This window comes from Engraulis encrasicolus, chromosome 16, assembly GCF_034702125.1.
Source record: "Engraulis encrasicolus isolate BLACKSEA-1 chromosome 16, IST_EnEncr_1.0, whole genome shotgun sequence".
In the NCBI taxonomy this organism is placed as follows: domain Eukaryota; kingdom Metazoa; phylum Chordata; class Actinopteri; order Clupeiformes; family Engraulidae; genus Engraulis; species Engraulis encrasicolus.
Genome location: NC_085872.1, coordinates 17,935,321 through 17,957,735, shown reverse-complemented (window position 1 = coordinate 17,957,735; position 22,415 = coordinate 17,935,321). Strand labels below are relative to the sequence as shown.

Here is a 22,415-nt window from a genome sequence, read left to right as displayed (position 1 = left end):
GTTGTACCGTAAATACATGCCATACACACAGAGACATAGACAACATAGCTTTATATCATATTATTTATTATTACTTAGTTAGCATTTTAATATCAAAGATTGAAGGAAAAAAATGCACAATATAATAGCTCATAAGATGTCAGTAGAACTCAAAATAGCAAGCATATTCTAAGTTAGAATTCAGCACCACAGAACCATTGTGGTCTTTTCCACTGTGCCATCACCATTGAAAATAGCAAGAGAAAAATACAAGGTAACACTCAACTTGACACCGGCGTCATACGTATGACATAACCGTGTAATGCACGTGTCATAAACATTATGTCTATGTCAAACATTTTATAACTTTGCCATGAAGTGACATTCAGTTATGGTGAAGACAGACCTAATGTCACCTTTTCATGGCCATAAAACGTTCATGTGTCATTACACTGTTATGACACTATTATAACACTATTATGACACCGGCGTCAAGTGAAGTGTAACCAAATTCAAACAGATCCCTAATGATTGCCTTACCTGTGGCTGTATTAAATTCAGTAAATTCCTGTTGTTTAAACTACATTGAAAATGAGTAGCGAGGCAATGTATCAGAATGGCTGGACTGACATTATGTCAGTTCGCTTATCACTGGTTCACCTTCAATAACATGACGGATGTGCGGCAAAGGTATATATTAAATGCATACGTATGTAAGAGTGTTGGTATTCGTTTTCTTCACTGGACCAATGAAGCAAGGCATTGGTATACTGTGATATTCACATAGATTTGGCAGATGTATTCATTACTTTGTTGAATATATCACAAAGAAAAAGAGCAAAACATTTATAACAAGACACTTTACTATACACAACATGTCAGAATTGTCTCCCTTCATACAAAATTACCTGTACATAAGTTTAAATACTGCATTGTTTAGATTTTTTTGTTCATTTTGACTACTACATTCAGCATGAAAAGAATGAGTTTGTTTTTCACAAGTTCTATGGCAGACTCTTTTCAGTAAATCCTTTAAAAAGTCTTCCATATCTACTGTATATGCACTACATTGAGACACATAATTTGGACACCAACTAAGAATTTCTGTTGCTCTTTGTTCAAAGTAACCAAGTCTACCCATGAAAACCCATCCCCAGATCTACTTCAGATGGATAATATCCACAACTACAATAACAAGCAGGGTCAGAAATGAGTAGCATTGAAAATAAAAAAATAAAAAAACGGTACAATGAAAAGAAATTAAAAAATATATATCTGCCACAAAAACTTGAAGGTTTGATCAACTGCTTCTAAAGATTGCCAGCAACCATCTGGCTATGACTGTCTTCAATTTAATTTTTAACTACTTCCAACACTTGTCACATCGGAGTTTACTGCAGAACAAACAGCAAAACATGAGAAAACAAAAAATAAAAGCATGTCATTTCATCTCACAGAGCCCGATATACTACAAGTAGCAAAGAGAGTGTGTCAAAAAAGTAAAAACGTTTAAAGCAAAAGCCTTTCCAGGACCCATTTACTCTGTTTGTGTTCACGTTCATAACTCCCTTGGTTCACCGTAGTCATTGTAGAGAACAGGAAGGACCTGTTCATCACAGGCTTTTTGCAAGTCTTGGCCCAGGTCCATCCAGTTGAGGCCGAAGGCCTTGGTGTCCGTGTATCGGCAGGACAGGTGCTTGAGGGAGGCCCTGCGCAGGCCGATCTTGGGCTCCTGGAGAAGAGCGCGGCACCAGCCACTCAGCTCGTCAAGCTGGGAGAGGATCAGGCCAGCCTTCCTGCAATGCAAATACAGTACATGTACATGAAGCCTGTGGTTAATACAGTACAAGGACCCCCGGTGCAGCCTCTCAAAGCAAACATGCAGCTCAAGTACTGTAGGTCCACTTTTTGAAAAAAGGAGAGAGATGAAGATATTCTTTGGTCTTTTTGACTTTATTCATGATAGTGCAGTGAAGGTGGTGACAGGAAACAAGTTGGGAGAGAGAGATGGGGAAGGGTCGGCAAAGGACCCGGGCCGGGAATCGAACCCGGGTCAGCCGCATAGCAAATGTGTGCCCTACCATATTTGCCTCGGTCCTAATTTGGTCTCGATGTAAATATCAATCCTTACACAGTCACATCCCCATGTCAGAAAAGGGAAGGTGTTTTTTAAACAAGGTTGCTGAATGCTCAATCACTCTGCAATTAACTTGAATGAGAGGAGAAACAGGAGAAGGTAGGCCTACACGGCTTACTAGCAATGTGACTTTAATGAACCATACAGAGAGGAGGCTATGATTCACACACCAATATGAGAGTGAGTCAAATTCACTGGAAGACATTTACATAGGCAATGAGAAACCCGCTGGAAATAGCTGATCTAATTATTATTCTGTTGTTGTTTAACGCTGCCACATAGTTTGGTGCTTAGTGGTACATTTGGTCATTTTGTGAACAGCAGCATGTTTACTGTGTGTGGGGGGGGATGGGGACTTTAAATGGCCTGCAACCGAAGATTACAAATGAGAGGGGGCACACAGGGTTCTCGTTCATGTGCAATATGTCGCCATCACAATGTTATGAGGTTAAAATAAATCATGCCTCGCTCTACATTAAAGACACAAGTGGAAGTTACATTCACTCAGTCTCACAGAGGCGTGGAGTGGAACAAATGTCTTTGTGGGTTTTGCTTCAAAGAGCAGGAGCCGGGAGATTGATGGAATGTCACAGTGTGTTAACTATGAAATACAGTAGCGGGCCTGAATCAACTGAGACACAGGTATGTGCTGTTCCCACCTTAAATGATGCACATCAGACTCTGGACAGTGGCTGGACGCATAAATCACACGTCAACCCAGACAGTCTCCCTCCACACGACCGATTTGTGGAGAATGTGGGAGAAGAAATACACGAAGGTTTGTCAAGCTATCCCGGACGTTTTTTTTCTCCAAATGACGGTAGTTGGGAATTCCATACGATTTGTGATGCACATGCTCCAGACCTGTTGCCACCCTGCCATGGTTCGCTAGAACATGTTGGTGATGGCTGGTGTGGATATAGTAGCTTAGGTATGATTCACTGGACTGGAAAGATCCCCTCATTCCTTTGACATATCTTCACTCTGACAAGTGGCCAAACCAAAGGCTAGGCCATGCAAACAGAGAAAACCAAGTCTCTGTGCAGCTTCAAGGCAGGGGTTTTGGAGTTGGCTCACAATATGGTTAACATGTTGGAAGGGGAACAGACATTTAAAATAACACTTTTGTTTGTGAAACATGCTGGATTAAAGTGTTCTTTTGTCATTGTTCATTTAATCACAACTAGGACCACATAAGAATGTGAACAAAGACCTAGGCACGCAGGCTAACACACAAACCTGTGCACACAGGCACGCACGCACACAACAACAATAAATATGTTTCTATTCATTTTGAATACAAGTAACATTTATCTTGGCTGCTACTGTATGTGTTTTTTTCTGAAGCCATAATATGGTACACTGCCCACCCCCAATATATTGGTTGCTAAGCTCCTGATAAGCTATGCTGCCTGGACTCTGATGGTTAATAATGTTCATTCGCGAAACCTCAAGTAAATACCCTAATGAAGTTTTAATGATGTCAGACCTCACAGCCACATTCATTCTGAAAAGTAATAAAAATCCCTCCATGCACAGTACACATCCTGCCATTTCTATCTTCCCTATGACCTTATTTATGTGTGTTAATATCTTGCCACATCTCAGTGGTTGTAGGAATTTGGATGTTTATTTGCTTAGAAGTTAAAACAAAACCCAGTGGTTTGTTATGCTTTAATTTTTTCTCCAAATGGCTCCAAATAGCAACGGTTGTCACCATAAATCCCACACATGTATGGAGGGGGAAAATGGCCTCTCATTTCCAAGGTATACGCTCTCACACCAGTCCCATCCCCTCCAACCCTCCCCACCCCTCCTGCTGCTGCTGTTTCACTGAGCCAAGAGCAAGCTACTCAATAGACGGACAATACCAGTGTGCCTCCACAACAACTTAGACCATAGACAACCTTGCCATAACCGAATGTCAGTTAAGGCCAACAGTCATAAAATGTTTATGACATGGACATAATGTTTATGACTTGTCTATGACTGTGTCTTGACACTATTATGACACTGTAATGACATGCTTATGACACTGGCGTCAAGTAAAGTGTTACCGACCACAGTGACAGCATGAGTACGTTGCAGGAAGAAACTATGGTGATGACTGGCAGCTGCTACGTAATTCACTACCTCTCTATTTCCCTGAAGCTTACAGATATACGTTCTTCAGCTAAGGCATCCAAGCAACTTCCCTTTCTCTTCTATGTCAATAGCAGCTCTAAGCTCACATTACAATCGTTCATAGGAGGTAAAGGGGAGTCATCCATGTAATATTAGCTGGAAACCATCTAGAACCACACCGATCAGATCAAACATGCTTATTAGCATTCTAAATAATGTATTTTAGATATTATAATGTATACATGTATATTCTATATTTTTGTATTATTTATATCATTATGTATTATAATGTATACATATACATGGTATGATACATGGGAAATGAATATGTACACATTTATGTTCCTGTGGCTTAACAGACAAAACAGGTGCATCCAACCCAAAAATCATAGCTTCAGTACTGAGTAAATATTCGTATCAATGTAGAATCAAAATAGAATTTTCTGAAGCAGTATATCGTGTATATATTATGGTGCAAGTTTCTTTTGGAAAGAGGTATTCTAAATAACATGCTTGCAGTCCAAAGTGAAAAATATTTAACATGGAAAGGCAGCACAATACATGAGCCAAAATGTCTCTTACAGGCAACAAAAATAGTTCAAATCACATTGCCTTTGAACACTCTGGGGAGAAATCTAGCTGAAGTGACGCTTTGCCATCTTGGTTTCATTCGCTGAATTAGAAAGTGTCTTTGGCATCCTTGCCCTATTTCTGGAGCTAGGCAGCAGGACGGCAAAAACCTCTCTGAAGCAGAAATAACAAACAAGCTTCGTGCCATTACAGAGCGCTACTCCCAGAGTGATGACAAAAAAAAATGAAGCTTGGGGGAGAGGAGCTTGAAGGTGGCAAGGGAGATTTGGTAAGTCGTCCTGTGTTTGGCTAAATCATCACGCGATGTTGCATGAAAACGGCGAATGAGAGTGCTCCCATGGCAGCCAAGTGGAGCCTGCAAGTGAGACGTGACACACATACAGGCACGCACACACGCACGCACGCACGCACACGCACACACACACACGCAGGGGGAGCGGAATACTTCCCATCCACTTTGAAGGTCAGAAGGACTTGCCTCACCGCGTTCACCCCACATTTTGTTTATACCACTGGGGAGGCGTTTATATTTAGTGTGGGGCCGAAGGGTCACTATTATCTTTATATTTTGACTAGCTAATGAAAATTGCATTTAAATGGCGCACATTGTTTGTGATGAGGGAAACCCAAGTGGGCTGGATGATTTCAAAACATTGTGGGGGGAAGTCCCTTTGATATGTGGCAGTGGTAAAGGTTTTGCATACTTGTATATTTGCAAACAAACTGTCCTTGTTTTTACCAGTGAACGTGGTATTGCATTTCAGAAAATGTATTACAGAAAGGAGATCTTTGAGACTGAGAAAATGGGCTTTGACAAGTTCCCGAGTCGGATGCTTTTCAGTCTGTCTGTCAGATCGTCGGGGACTGTTGAAATGAATTGTCTTGACAAAGCTTGCCAGGGTTCACTTTTCAACACGATTCCAAATATATTTTTTTTGTTACATCGGTCATTCAAAACGTGCTTATGAAGTTATGGGAGACATAAATCTGAGGGTGAGGAATTTGTTATGAATACTTTGCCGGCATAAATGAGAAATACTTCAGGTCGTAATAGCTTAGGTGCCAATGCAGTTGGCCAGGAAAGTCACTGAGCTAAAAGTCTAAGAAAAGCAAAGTCGCCAACAAAGTCAGTAAGGTTCAGAGTCAGAATTAAATCAAGTATAACCTTAAGAACAGACATGTTCACTTGGAGACCTTTACCTATATTACCGCATTAGGTCACTCCTGTACAACGGTCCATTGACTACCACATCACTGTAAACATTCATTTTCTAAATTGCCTCCTTCTGTGGACCAAACAATTTTATTTACCAATGGTATCATTCAAGGTGTGCACTCCACCTAGAAGATTGAGCTTTAATGTAAGTAGGTTTAAATGGAACACGTCAGAAGCCAACCAAAAGCATAAACCTTTCCAAGATGGAGCCAATTACGCCAAACATTTTCGATGTGAGTTAAGGTTACAGTTCTTTATGTTCCAAGCACCTTAATCAGGTTCACCTGTTTTTGGTGAGCATCTGTGCTGGTAGTGTGCGAACTTTATGCTGAACACGCGGTACTGTTTACAAAATGATTAACTCAGCTTTTACAGTACGGGCCTTATGTAGTTGCCGTCTTCTCGGGGAGTATCCAAGGCCACTCTTGTTGTTATTGTGGTCAGGTTCCCCCCATGCCAATTTACACACTATCCAATCATTTTGATTGCGTTCGCTTTAAACTGAACCATGATCTGCCCTTTTGGCGACCATAATGTTATACTTAATGCCAAGGTAATTAAAACATACAGAGAATGGAACATAAAGAACCGACGCAGCCAAGCATCTCCGCAGGGCGTGTCAGGTAATCCTAACATGACCCCTTGGTTTTTTTCAATGCATACAGTAGTTCGGCATAGGCAAGACCAGAGCGGTACAGCTATAGAGTCTATACATGTTCTACTGTTCTACAATATGGTAAATGAACTGCATTTATATATAAACCAAACTCAAAATGGGGTGCGCGCAGGTGAAAAGAGCTGTGGTGGATATGTGCGTTTTTGTACAGCATTAATGAACATGAAGTAGTTTTTAATTGCATTATGAATTTTATGCTGGAAGGGTCCATCTGAAGTGTGATTTATAACTCCTAGACTTGTCATGCAACAAGTTCCATTGCAATGATGACAATCATCAGGTGTTTTGGAAATGAGGATTCCCCAAAATTACTGTGCATAATGTGTGGTGATTTGCTGTCCAATAGTGCAGTGAAGCCATCAGCACACCAAAACATTCACTTAGGGTGTGCGCATCGCAAACTCCATTGAAATGTTCAAGGGGGTGCGCGGGGCAAAAAAACTTTGAGAGCCGCAGCTTTAATATACGACATATATGTACGTATTGTATATTTCCTTTAAAACATTATATATTCTCTATATTATATAGGGCATATTACATATTATACAATAGTTAGATCCGCTCGAATTATTTCACAATTTCTGATTGGACGAGAGGCGTTCTATGCGTCACTAATAGTATATACTGTATATTCCCTTTAAAGGAGCACAAGGTAGGATGACGTCGTTTGCGCGGTCCCCGTGGCATGCCTGTCTCAAAATCTACACAGAAATGAAAAAATGCTGTTTAAATAAACTCGCTGTGAGACAGTTTTTCATCACGGAATGCCAGCAGTTGATATAAATCTGAATAGGGTATGTAAAGCTATGTTTAAAAAGAAAAGTGTTTCCCACGACACTCCATCGGACCGCACTGTCAAAAGTTGCATGTAGGGTTTTCTGACAGCGAACCGTGGAAGTGGTCGCGAGAGCCATCGTTCACTTACTAATGACTCGCATAAGCACCGGCTGACTCGGGACCGTGATTAATTCAACTCTTCAACTCCTACCTGGAGCCCCTTTAATACATTACAGTAGGAAAAATGTAATGCTTTACAGACATTGAGGACAGAGCTCCTCACCTTGGTCCCAGCTCGTCTTCACATCGCCAGGTGAACTCTCCAAAGCTCTCGTAGCGCTGGTTGTAGTGGTACAGCACTCTATGTAAGGTAGGGGAGCCCAAGTCCATGAGAGTGTTATAGGCAGTCTGCTGTTCCTTTCCGCTGGTGTAGCCATTAAAGAGGTTATAAATTTTGTCTGCGATTTCTGTAAGAAACAGGCAAATAACCACAGCATTAGGCAAAAAAATGACATCCTTTAACTAACCTCGCAAACAGGGTCACTGCTAAGATTCTGGAGGCCCAAAGCATAACTGGTCAGGAGGCCCCCCATCATAATTAAATAATAATAATAATAATAACTAGATTCATAATTAAATAATAATAATACTAATAATAATGCCTTTTGGGGCAGAGCTGAGCAGTTTTATTTTTGATATCTCTATACCTAAATTTAAAACAAACTACTATTGAGAAAACAAAGCTATAAGCAATGTTGGAAAAATCCATCCACCCAGTCAGAAGTTATGGGCCAAACAATTCAGCCATCTTGGATTCAGCCATCTTGAAAGTGTTGTAGCTCAGCGTTTTGGGGATATACTAAATGACATATATGCTATTTTAAGTTGGCTAAGGAACACTGCATATGATATAATTTTGAAAATCAATATGGGTGCGGGTGGGATTCGAACACACAACCTCCATATCTCCAATCCAGCACCTTTACCATTGAGCCAAGCAACTGGCTGTCATAAGCAATCTAGCAAGACAATATCACATTGCATTGAAGAGCTGAACAGTAGAATTCTAGAGTGCAGGTGCTCGTTAAGAATAGAATGTTGAGAGAAAGTGACAGTTGAGATCACAGACTTCTATTATAATATAATATATAGTTATACTATTATTCTATTATAATATATGGTGTGACGTCATCGGTCGAATGCTCCATTCATTTCAACGGGGCTCCCCAACGTTCGCACGTCTGTTATTTTTCGATAACGGACGGGTTGGTCTATAACAGACCGCTGTCAACAAGACTTTTCACTGCTAAAGCGACTTTTCAACAAGACTCTAATCAGCTGCTGTGACAGACTACACCTGTTGTCCTGGCTACCTAGCTGTTGCCTAGCGGTGTTCCACAACGGCACTGTTTTGTTTTGCGCAGCAACAATCTTAACATTAAATAGGCCTAAAGAAATGTCCCGCCATGTGTGAATCATTTAAGTATATCCATATAATAAGCGGGTTAACTTTCGGCGAGTCGGTCGCTTTGTGGAATAGCAGCACTTCAGAGAGAACAAGACCCCTCCGCTCCGCGTCGGGGTCTAAAGATTCTCTCTGTCGTGCTGCTATTCCACGGTAGCGACCTTCTCGCCGAACGTTAACCCTTACATAATATATATATATAGTTATACTATAGAAGTCAGTGGTTGAGATGAAACCCTTTATTGGCAGCACCTGTTCTGATTGTCTGTATGGCAGTTAGTATTGTGCTCTAAGGCAGAGGGCAGAAACAAAACAGTTTCTAGTTTTTAGATCGCTGTTGTTAAAAAACTAAAAAGAATTGAGAGTCAGATTGGAGTCATACGTGTGATCTTTCTAACAGTCCTTGAATTAAGTTTATAGGTGAAACGGTTCAGTCACAAATGGACCTCTTGTGGAAGATGTGCTGACCTCTTCAGAAAGGCACTTCAAAAATAAATAGGAAAAGCCATTGGGCCAGTCATCTTTTAGAGCTCGCTAACAACGCGTCAACTAAACTTCTAGGTGGAAGTGTTGATGTTTTATGACACTGATTCTTGAGAAAGTGGCTAAAACAGGTTGCAATCTTGAAAGAAAAAAACGAAGTGAATTACAAAATAATATGGTATATCCTCGTAGACAAAGGTCTTGGCTTTTCAGAAATGCACAAGGCCAACCTTTTCAGAAATCAGGTTTTTCTCCGATCATACCTTGTTTTTTGTCAACACCGTCAGACACAATTAAAAGCAATAAAAAGTGTATTAATTTGGTTGCATATGTATCTGGAGTTTTTAAGTGATTGTGTGTGTTTTTTGGTTCACACATACGCCTTTAAATGTTGAAAATTCACTTTCATTCTATTTTAATACTGCTTCATGTGTTCTAATTTAAAAATATGTGCAGTCAGACAATGCTTACTTAATGGCTAAATAGATCAAACAATTTTTTGTAATTTCACAAATATTCGTGTAGGCTTAAATTTGCTATTACTTTGATAATTCAACAACTACAAAGGACAATTTTGTAAGCACATTCATTTAAAATGTCCAAAACTCCTTCTTACGGTGGTGACTTAAGAACTGACAGTGGTGACAGTAATCTGAAGGTGGTGAAAGTGACCTAATTATTACCTACATTTAGCAAAATAAATAGCCCTCTCAAGTCAATGACATCTAGCATAAACACTTTATTTTTGTGTGTGCACAGTATGTTTGTGCATGTGTTTTTTCTTCATTTGTTAGATACTCTAGGAAGTAGGCCTAGATTATTGAAAATGTGGCATAAACAGGTTTTAAGTTGTTCAAATCCAAAATATAGAGGTGTATTATCATAGATCAACGTCTTGGCTGTGCAGTGAATGTATTGGCCAAGCTCCCCATGTTTTACATTTTTCATAAAATGGGCTCTTTCTTGGTTTTGTCACCAGCGTCAGACAGAATTAGAAGTAAAAAAATAAGTTTACTGTATTTAAGTGAATTACTTTTACAATTCAACATAATTGTAGATACTTATTGGAAGCATATTCTTAAAACTTGTCAAAAACATGTAAAACACATGCTTTTTTGTGAACTACATCAGATGTCACCACCGTCAGGTTTTGTGACAAAAAACCCTCCAAATGCACCTCAGTGGAGGCTGGAGTATAAGTTTGGGTCACAATTATTACTAACATGTCTGGTAATGTTTCATTAACAGCACAATTTAGTAAAATATGGAACAAGATGATGAGTGGAACAAAATCTGACGGTGGTGACATCTGACGGTGTGAGACAAAAAAACACTCTTTTACATATTGTGCATTTTTTGCTCACATTAGCCACTTTGTTTTCGCTCTGTTTCTTAGGGGCTTCATGACGCTTCTGAAAAAGTATATATAATTAACATTAATGTAACAATAATACTATTAAAACCCCCGACGGTGTTGACAGTTTATGGTTGGGACAGTACCAGCTTCCAAACAAATTATCAAATTGAGGAGAAATTAGTAAACTTACAGGAGCTTCAGTGATGGTGAAGTACTCAGTAGATCTAAAGGTTTGAAAAGGGGTCCTAAGTAATGACAATGACCTTGCGCATACCTGATTTTATTGTCTTTCTAAAAAAATCTGACGGTGGTGACTAATATGCTGGACACACTTTGAGCAATCAGAAAATAGTAGTAAATATTGCTTTACACGCACTATGTGCATATCTGCAGAACCACTTAAATATGGACTTTCACATCATGGTGATATTATTCAATAATATCAGTGATTTTTACATTTTAAGTCAATTGAAATGATGATGTCTGTCCTTGGGACAGCTGTTTTTACAGGGTGTGGGCAGGTTTATAGCCATGAAAAGTAATAAAATTACACTTAAATATTTCAAACGACTGTACATTTATGTAACAGACCCCTGTGTCTTTACCTGGATTCATTTTGTTCATGAAAATGTAGTTTATTTTCAACAGAATTGGCAGTTTATTGCAGAGACATGTTTTAGCCGCTTTCTCAAGAATCAGTGATGAACAAAAAAGCTTCCTACACTCTGATCCTAGAGTGGTGGATCCTTCATTCATAAGCATTCTACCATTGTTTTCTATGGGGACCCAAACTTGCACAAAATCGCAGAAAACGAAAAAACGAAAGAGACACGGACACGCTATAGCAGAACAAATGATCTCCAAGCTGAGCCGGCCGTTTTAGTGTTTGAACGGTGTCTATCTCGAAAGGCCTAGGAGGAGATTCATTTTCTATTTTTACTGACCTGCACAAGAGAAGCAAGCAAGCAAGCATAATTTCTGTACTTCGAGATTACTATAAGCGGGACTTGCTCTGCAAGCCCGCTTAACTAGAAGCACTCAGAGAGCGCAGACCTCCGCCAAGGAAGCAGCTTGATACATTTGACTATGTTACACCCTAAGTCTTTCTGCCTTGTTTTTGTGGAGTCCCCTCAATTCAATTCCTGACCACTAGGGGGCGTCTAGATGGTGAAGAATCTTTTGAAAAGTCCTAGTTCCGGTTCGTGATCCGGATCACCACCAGAATTAAATCACTTGTACCTTGGGTCATTACTAAGAACTCCACAAAGTTTCGTCCAAATCAGTTGATTCATTTTTGAGTTATCCTGCTGACAGAATCTTTAAAAAAGTCCTGGTTCCGGTTTGTGATCCGGATCACCACCAGAATTGAATCACTTGTTCCTTGGGTCATTATCAACAAACCCACAAAGTTTCGTCCATATCCGGTGATTAGTTTTTGAATTATGCTGCTGACAAACAAACAAACAAACAGACAGACAGACAGACAGACAGACAGACAGACAAACCAACACGACCGAAAACATTACCTCCTTGGCGGAGGTAACAATAATAATAATACTTTTTTTCCTGAATGTCAATTTAGGAGGGCCCAATTTTGAGGGCAAAGTGGTTGAGGCGCTAAGCGCCCTGCTTACTCTGCTTATGCCTAGCAACAGCCCTGCTCCCAAATGTGTAAAATGCACTGGCAATTCACACTCGGTACAGTAGACTAAAAGGACAGATTGTGTGTAAAAGGCATTTTTTTTATAAAGCCACTTTGTACAATTTGAAAACTCCCGCAAGACGGGAGTTCAGCGGGTGGTCCTGAAGCATCCATCCAGAGCACTGACCCACACTGGCCACTTAGTTGACACTTGAAGCATTGCTGAACTGACCCTGTGCCTTGACGTCATCCACTGCAGGACAGGGAGTCTTGATGGTGACCTCACTGGGATCTGAGCGCCTGCCAGTGTTATCCACAGCCCACAGTCGGAACCTGAAACAAAACAGCGCAGAATCAGCATCGTTTGTCAGCGGCACAAGAAAGGGAACTGGCATCTGCGAGGACATGGTTCTCCACAATGCAGAACAATACATGGCCCCCATCCCCATGATTGTACTGTACATGGTTGGTTCGCTTTGTGCTGTATACTCTTTTTTTAGACACCCATTTAAACTCCATTCAATTTCCGTGATAACTTTAATTGTGGCGCCATACATATTATCTACGATGCAATTTTACCCCTTTGACTGTTCTATTTCTCCTGGAATGTATGATTTGGAAAAGAATGCAAATGTGTTAAAAGTTAACAAATGCATAGATGGGATAGTGGAGACAAACTACTTTATATTTGACAAATTGTAATTCTGATGTGGGAATCATAAATTATGTTTCTCTAGAGAGTGAACCTACTGTATGGACCACACCCATCTTCTCAGACAAAGTGCTGTGTGTTATTTTGTAAGCGTATTGTAGCAGTAAAATATTTTCTGGTTTATCCTCTGTTTGTCTTCTTTTTGAACATGTTCAAAATATCTAGTGTTGTGGACACAACAGGATCTAGGATTGTGTGTTTCTCTGTGGTTATGAAAAGGTCAAGAGATCATAAATCTATTGGCCATGCAATGGGAGCGCTCTGCTGAATTTACTACTGCAGTTGTGTTGTGCTCAGGGGCGGATTAAGATAGCCTGGGGCCCCTCAGCTACATGTTGCTCTGGGGCCCCCCGGAAGGCAAATATTGCAACAAATTTACATAGACAGTGTCATAATTACGAGCTAGGAAGTAAGGAAACATGTCTACCAACTGTATTGAACACAACAGCTACAGTTTCAACATTGCATCTTGCCATTGTTTCGGCAACTATTTCCACTTTTGGCCAATCAGGGCCCCCCTGGCAGGTGGGGCCCCTAGGCTTAAGCCATATCTAGCCTGTGCATTAATCCAGCCCTGGTTGTGCTGCTGCATGTGATCATGTGTTCTGGTGGAGGACTATCTGGTGGACAAAGATTGCACATGGAGGTCATAAAGGTCCTATTTCAGGGATGAGTGGGTGTCCTGTCCCGCACTCTTTGTACAGAGAGAGAGAGAAGAATATCACTACCATCATGGTAGACACTCTATGTGAATTAACTTTTCAACACGGGTGCTCTAACAGTTAGTGGGTGGTAGACAACAAAAAATAAGGAGGAGGAAACTGGGGCACTACGGTTGCAATATTTTAAAAAACTTTTTCTTCAAGGCAAATAGACAGCCCAACGCGTTTCGACCAACACAGTCTTTGTCAGGATGCTATTGTTCTTTCCTTGTGAGACATTCTATCCATGCACCATACTATCATCTGTTTCCTCTCATTACGAATACAGCCTCATTCGACCTCATACCAGTGTGTTAACGTTTTCTGTTGTTACTAAGTAAATGCATTAAAACAGTGGCTCGATTTGGGCGGACTTCAATGGGATGAGGAGGGTGATGTCATGATGGCAAGGGGGGCCCTGTAATGACAGGCTCGTTACACCCACAGTTGTTTGCAACACGGTGACTAAGGGTGGGGGGACATCAGTAGTGCTTCTGTTTTTCTGTCCACTGAAAAAAAAATGTCTGCCGCTGACTTGGAACAGCTGGATCAAAGCTGAAGAGGCACAAACAGTAACAGAGTTGAATAATATCGCCACCTAGTGGACGGAAACATGCAAAAAAAAGAAAATACTGTACCGAAGCAGTGCCAGCCAGGCCACCCATCTGAATTGAGTCTTATGCTAGTTGCCACTTTATAGCATACACTTGCAAGCCCCCCATGGTTTTACATTGTAACACTGTGTATGGTCAAGTCACCACACTTTCAGAGTGACACTGTATTTGGAGAATAATGTGTAATGGTAAAATATGAAAATGTGTGAAAGTTATTTAATACTGTTTTTTAAAAGCAAATAAATACTATTAGCTGAAACAAATGGGTTATAAATGCAAAGAAACAAAAAGGAAGCTGTGTGACCTTTCAGCTAGAAGTGCCTTTAGGAGCCCCCTATTGCAAACAAAAATGGACAGAAGAGCATGTGAAACGGCTCGTCCTCTTATGTATGGACTATGATACATAAGCTGACAACAGGAACACTGAGCAGACAAAATGATGCAAAGACAAAGTGCATGTGTTTTTGGTTGTGGCGCTCTATACATCAAACACATTCGAGGAGACACTGGACTCAACTGCTCATTTTTTCCCTTTTCTTCAAACATAATCTTTTCAGTGTGGCTTCCCTCTTTCTGAGGCATGTTTGAGGTAAGTGTCTGCATGTGTGGGGAGCTGAAAAGACATGCAATGGGAATAAGATCTGTCTCTGTAAGTGTGTGTGTGTGTGTGTGTGTGTGTGTGTGTGTGTGTGTGTGTGTGTGTGTGTGTGTGTGTGTGTGTGTGTGTGTGTGTGTGTGTGTGTGTGTGTGTGTGTGTGTGTGTGTGTGTGTGTGTGTGTGTGTGTGTGTGTGTGCGCATGCGCGTGTGTGTGTGTGTGTGTGTGTGTGTGTGTGTGTGTGTGTGTGTGTGTGTGTGTGTGCATGCGTTTGTGTGGGTGGGTTCATGTGTATTGGCCTCAGTCTTTCTCTGTATCTGTCTGTATGTTCTGGCATGCACATGACTTAACAAAGCTATCTTTGCATTTACAGTAAATAGCTGCGTGCCACCACATCACAGAAATATAGGTATTTAAACACATAAATTGACATCGCTGACCACTTCATTTTACAATAAAAAGGGTATGGTCAATTATTTTAAAATTATTTTAATCACAGTATTAAGTGTTAAGCCATCTTTTTGTTTGGAAACATAAAAGGCATTGCATCATTTTCACACTATGTAACAACAAAGCTTGATTTACATAACTTAAACTTTGCACAAAAGTGTAAGTGATTTGGGATAGTACAAAAATGACTTTTTCGAACAGACGGACCTTTGTGGAATAACATTGTTCAGTAGTTGTTCAGTTCAAGGCTTCTGCCTACAAGTAGCATACTGCTCTTTTCTTCTTTTTTTACCACCGTATGTGAGTCTGTTTGTGCTTCCATCAGAGATGTTTTTTTGCCCTCTCAGTTTTGGATGGGTAGATAGATGTGGACCAAATCCTAATGCTCTTTCAAGGCACATGTTCTGATTATTTTTTGGAGGGCAATGCTTTGAAGATGACTGACTGGCTATGAAGTTCAAGGCACCAGAATCAATGCGTTGGCTTTGAGCATCCATGTTCATTCCAATGTGCTTCATCGGCTGGTTGATGCCACACACCCATTTTAATGATTTGTGGACCTTAGCATCCAATGAAATAGTAGAGTCGAGGAGAGCATCATTTATGTAACTGTGAAATATATCTGCACATAGTGTAAGAAACACAGATTAAATACTGGATTGAACAAAATTATATATCATATGACTTTCAGTGCGTTACTTAAAACACATCTTACGTGTCATATTATATCTATTATGGTCTATTAGCAATGTCTTCGGTCGAGAGGACAAGTCATAAGAAGATGGGTGTGGAGACGGTTTGGCTCCAAGAACACGCATGCATGAGTGGGCAGTCAATTGCACATTTTATACTTTGGGGCCATTTTTAAGTGTTATATAAGAATGTTTTCTGCTGCTGTGAATGTGTTATTATTCCTTGTATTCCTGAAAATAAGCTAGATTGAGCTTTCTAGTGTGGAGATACGTATGTCCGATGTCCTGTAGGAAATCCAAGGCAATTTCCAAACAAAATGGCATGTTCTTTTGAATACATAAATACTAGATAGTGTGAAAAATTGCTTTTCTGAAATATATCACCGCCGGTTTGATCCGTTTGACATCCACGATTTGTCTTTAACATTCAATTTACTGAGGCCAAAAAGACCCACAAGCCGCAGGAATCCAAACCAATATTGCTTTTATGATATCTGGCTGGGAGTCAGGTGAGATAGATAGCCTACATGGAAGACAAGAACAGCTTTTCTCCACACAGACATATATGGATGATAGTAAACTTCTGAATCCTTGATTTGATATGATGAATTGTACTATGTGTGTATTATAAAAACATACACAAATAATCTGTTTGGTTATTAGAAAATTAATTTTTTTTTAAATTATTTATATGCTTGCGTCTCTTATTGCAGATGAGGCCTACGCCGGGCCTATTCACTACTTGCTGAAAATACCAACATTGCTATGACATTACAGGGAGCCTTAAGTGACATATTAAGACAGGGGTGGGTAATTATTTTGGCTCAAGAGCCATATTGGGTTTACAATATTGAGTGAAGGGCCAGATGTCGCAGGCAACTTGTGTGTCAATAATAAGAAGTAATGAACCCTGACATAACTACAGGGTTTTTCATTGCTGCATTTAATGAGATTTATTTAGATGAATACACTAGGCTTGATTAATCTCAAACCCATAAGTGTTGGGTAGACATTTCAGGAATGTTGGGTGAGAGTGACATTTTTTTTAAGTTGTCTTTCTTGGGAAAGACTCTGTGGGCCAGATGAAATGTCTCGGCGGGCCCCGGAGCCTGAGTTTGCCCACCTCTGTATTAAGGCATAGCCATTGCAATTTCGGTGACAATAGGGCTACAACATAGGCTCTGCGCTAAGGGGTTAATTCTGTGCATTAGAGCATTAAACCTGTGCCATGCAAGCCCGAGTAACATTGCCTACACAACAGTTCCTACAGTTGCACTCATAAGCGATGGGTGCGATCCCAGGAGAAGAGAAATGGGTTCTTTTTCTAAAATGATACACGGCACAAAGGGCATCTGAGTTTCCAGTCAAGGAGTACTCACAGGGCAGAAACTAGATACAGTCATGCTGAGCATGCAGAAAGTGATCATAAGGGAAGGGAGCCCAAGTGCATTCTCTCATAAACAATACATTTATCAAGTGCTGATACGGAAGAGACCACAGCAAAGTTAGCAGTGACACATACATATTTGCCCTACTTATCAATGTTAACGGGAGGCATAAAAAGCCATTAATTATATAACAGCACATTTAAACATTTGATGGCAAACTCTTAAAAGTGTGCTGCTGTGTCAGACATTTTCTTTCGAAGAAAAGCAAGGCGGGATGGAGAAATAAAGGTGTAAAAAGTTTTGATTTAATAGCATGCTTAACCCGAGGCAGCAGGGCTCCAGACAAGGCCAGCACAGAATATCAGATGGGCGGCTGCCTGGCAGTCACACCAGCGAGCCGAGCCGCCCATTACAGCCTCTCAGAACTCCCAGTGCCCTGCCACAGCAGGTCAAATAGGGGCATTGGGAACTAGCTGACTGACTTTTCAGGAGTCTTCTCACTTGCCATTTACACGGTCCTCTACACACATCAATGTATTCTACAAAAGTGATAAGGAACTGCTGCTGTGACCCTGAAGTGCAGAACACAACAAATACAAATACAGGAAATTGAATTTTAAAGGCTATCTCAGTTTTGTACTCAGCTTGCTCACAAAATGGATATTTCTCAAAGTGAAGTGTCTTAGCCTTGCTAGGCGCCCATTTTTCGCTGATTTCACCCAGACGTATCCAATTATTAGCTAGATGCACTTAAAGAATGACGACCTCCGCCAAGGAAGCTGTTTGATAGAACATTTGACTATGTTACACCCTATTTTTATTTTAAGTCTTTCTGCCTTGGAGTTAGAAACTGGAAAGTCAAAAGTTGCCCTGTCCCGCAATTCAATTTGCGGTCACTAGGCATCTAGATTTCTAGCAATGGTGAACTATCTTTTTTAAAAATCCTGGTTCCGTTTGTGATCCGGATCACCACCAAAATGGGATCACTTGTTCCTTTGGTCATTTCCAACAACTCCACAAAAATTTCATCCAAATCCGTTCATGGGTTTTTGAGTTATCCTGCTGACAAACAAACAAACAAACAGACAGACAGACAGACAGACAGACAGACAGACAGACAGACAGACAGACAGACAGACAAAAAACAAACAGACAGACGAACCAACATGATCAAAAACATATCCTCCTTGGCGGAGGTAGTTACATGTACACTTAGAACTAGTTATTGGATAGTCTTTGGTGAAATCTGCGAAAAATGGGCGTGACTCTAGCAAGTAGGACACTTCACTTTGAGAAACACCCAATGACAGCAGGTAACCACTATGAATATTGGTACAGGGCCATCTGATATAAAATGTTAAGTTATTTCATGTGTTTATGCTTCCCTTACATTATTTGCTGTGGTTATGTTATTATATTTCGACAGTATATACTTTGTACATGTACATCACCACATTATTTTATATATGTCAACAATCACTGTCTTTTCCCTGCTTCCTTGACTTTAACCATTCAGTGTCTATGGGGGCACTTATAATCAGGACCCAAACTATTATCCTTCCTCTTCTCAAAAATATACTTCAGAAACCGTTTCTAGCAGTAGTAGTCCTACAGTAGAAACATGTCACAATAATACATAATAAATTAATACATAATAAACCAATATTTACAAATATGACTTAAGTACGGTAAGTTTTGCAGCTAAAAATGCCTATTTCTGGAAATTCAAAATGGCAGACCATGGAGAAGATCCCCCTTTTCATGTATGTACAATGCAATTTTCCCAGTCATAATGAAGAATTAGAAATTAGTGATGGTGGTACAGTAAGTATTTGCTAAAACGGTAACATTTGTGAATGGACAGCGTAAATTCTGGAAATGAACTACTAAAAAATATTACAGATACATCACCTGAAAATAGTCGTGGCTCGTAAGCTATGTACACAGTATCGCAAAGTCAAGGATCCTGGCCTTGCTAGGACGTGAAACGCCCAGTGATTGGATATTCCGTGGAGTTCACCAAAGAGTATCCCAGGTGAAAAAGTGGTTCAATTTAGTACAATAAAAGCATGACTGAAGTGTACTTAGCATGTTAAAAGTGCACTCGTGCTTTTTGTGCTAAGAAAAAGTATGTTTACAATATGCTTATTTAAAGTGTACTTAAAATTAGATGTAATTAAGTTGCTCTCAAAGAAAGTACACTTAGCAAACCATACTTCAAGTGTACTTCGAAGATGTTTGGCTAAAGTGTATTTAGAGGAATATACTAATAGTGTTCTAATAGTGAACTTACTAAAAGTGTATTTTTTAATAACATATTGCAATTGTACTTTTTTAAAGTGCAATATGATTACACTTCACCCAAATGTCTTTGAAGTGTGATTTTCTATAGTGCGCTTTAAAGTAAATCGCTTTAACATATTGCAAGTACACTTTTTCTAAGTGCACCATGATTGTACTTCACCCAAATATATTCAAAGTGTGCTTACACAAAGTTAATTTACCCATCATGCACCATCATGCATGTACCATCATGCAATGCACTTCTTGGAGCTAAATTTCTCAAACAGAAATCCATTTACCTCTAAGGAATATCTTTGGTTTGCATGAAAATATTACTCATTGTTATATTCTGCATGTATTGTAGGAGTTTTAACATTTTAAAGTGGTACACAAAAAATGGCCATGTTCCCACCGTCATTATGATGGTCACGTATATGTTCTGGTATATATAGACTCACACTTCCCATGATATCATGGTGAGAGGTAAGTTGGAACTAGTTGTTCAAACAAAGAATCAAGGGTCACCATTAGTGATCAATTCAAATGATCAACTGCAGGAAGGTGGAACAAGTAAGGGTTAACGTTCTGCGAGAAGGTCGCTACCGTGGAATAGCAGCACGACAGAGAGAATCTTTAGACCCCGACGCGGAGCGGAGGGGTCTTGTTCTCTCTGAAGTGCTGCTATTCCACAAAGCGACCGACTCGCCGAAAGTTAACCCGCTTATTATATGGATATACTTAAATGATTCACACATGCGGGGACATTTCTTTAGACCTATTTAATGTTAAGATTGTTGCTGCGCAAAACAAAACAGTGCCGTTGTGGAACACCGCTAGGCAACAGCTAGGTAGGCTAGCCAGGACAACAGGTGTTGTCTATCACAGCAGCTGATTTAGAGTGACAAAAGACCGGACCCCCTGCGGAGTGATATGAAACATTCGCTTTAGCCACTGACTTGTATACAAGCCAGTGGCTTTAGCAGTGAACGTCTTGTTGCCATTGACAGCGGTAGCCAGGACAACGGGTGCTGTCTATCACAGCAGCTGATTAGAGTCTTGTTGAAAAGTCGCTTTAGCAGTGAAAAGTCTTGTTGCCATTGACAGCGGTCTGTTATAGACCAACCCGTCCGTTATCGAAAAATAACAGACGTGCGAACGTTGGGGAGCCCCGTTGAAATGAATGGAGCATTCGACAGATGACGTCACAACCATATAATAAGTATGAAATAAAGTGAAATGTGTAGCTGAAATCTCTGTAACGATGCAATGATTGTAAATGTCAGTTGCGCTAGGCATGCATACTGTATCACTACTGTGATATGTGGCTGTATGTAATGTACAAGCTCTGAGGACCAGCGTGGATTGTAGTGTTACATTTATATTATTCGTTGTACTTGGGAGTGTACTGTAAATATACTTCAAGCATACCTGTTATATATTTACAATACTTAATATGATATACTTTTTACAGACTTAAAATGTTCCAATGTAGTCCAAAGAAGCATGAAGTTAATATACTTTTATTGTACTTCTAGTAACAATAAAATGTTATAGAAGTGTACTCAAGCACACTATTAATGCCATACGAATGCATGAAAAGCGTGTTTGGAGCATACTTTCAAAAGTATGCTTGTAGTGCACTTAAAGTTGTCCAAAAGTGGTGCCAATTTAGCATCCTCAGTGTGCTGCAAGTGTGCTGAAGTACTGCTTTAGTAGTGCTTCAGCGCACTAATAGTGCAATGAAGCGCACTTTAAATCGCCGAAAATAGTACACTTTAAGTATATGGGTTTTTCACCTGGGATCCAATCACTGGCCGTTTCATGTCCTAGCAAGGCCAAGATCCTTGACTTTGAGATACAGTGGACCTGTATGTACCAGGGGGTCTGGCTCCAACCCAGACAAGGACACACTTTCTCCCACATTTCCTACCTAGTCTGTTAACAGCCCCTATATTAAAACCAATAGCCACATGGTGGGATGTAAATACAACAATGCAATGGTCTTTTGACTTCAAAATACATAATTTCTTATTCTGTCGGTAAACAATGTGTATGTGTATGTACATTTACGAGCATTGGCAAGATCAATAGACATTATTATTATTATTAAAACATATTTTAAAGATTTTTTTGTTGTCTTTTTCGACTTTATTTGACAGGACAGTGTGAAAGGTGGACAGGAAGCGAATTGGGAGAGAGACGGGTAGGGGGTCGGCAAAGGACCCAGGCCGGGAATCGCACCCTGGTCAGCCGCATGGCAGGCAAGTGCCCTACCGGTTGGCCACGGCAGGGCCCCAATAGACATTTGTATCGGCCAACGCCGCAGCCCAGACACAGCACTTGGTTCCCTTTTTGGGATGTTTACAGCACTTGCCCTTCCCAACACACAAGGCGCTCCTGATTCCTGTTTCTGCCATTACCATTAAATACTCTGTCTGACGCACTTTCAAGCTGCTCCAAGGCATGACCGACTTCCACAGCTGTCCGATATATTTCTAAAAAGACCCCAATTTGAGCTTTCACTATGTCTAA

At 40.3% G+C, this 22,415-nt stretch overlaps 1 protein-coding gene across 1 annotated transcript in view; it reads right to left on the bottom strand.

The window, feature by feature from the left end:
- Positions 1–80: 80 nt before the first annotated feature.
- astn1 (astrotactin 1) overlaps positions 81–22,415 on the bottom strand; it is a 222,081-nt gene continuing 199,746 nt past the window's right edge. Inside the window, exons 21-23 of the mRNA XM_063218915.1 lie at positions 12,680–12,780; positions 7,784–7,967; positions 81–1,775 (exon numbers count right to left, since the gene is read on the bottom strand). Coding sequence (XP_063074985.1) covers positions 1,538–1,775; positions 7,784–7,967; positions 12,680–12,780 — 523 coding nt within the window. The 3' untranslated portion in view covers positions 81–1,537. The remainder of the gene's footprint in view (positions 1,776–7,783; positions 7,968–12,679; positions 12,781–22,415) is intronic.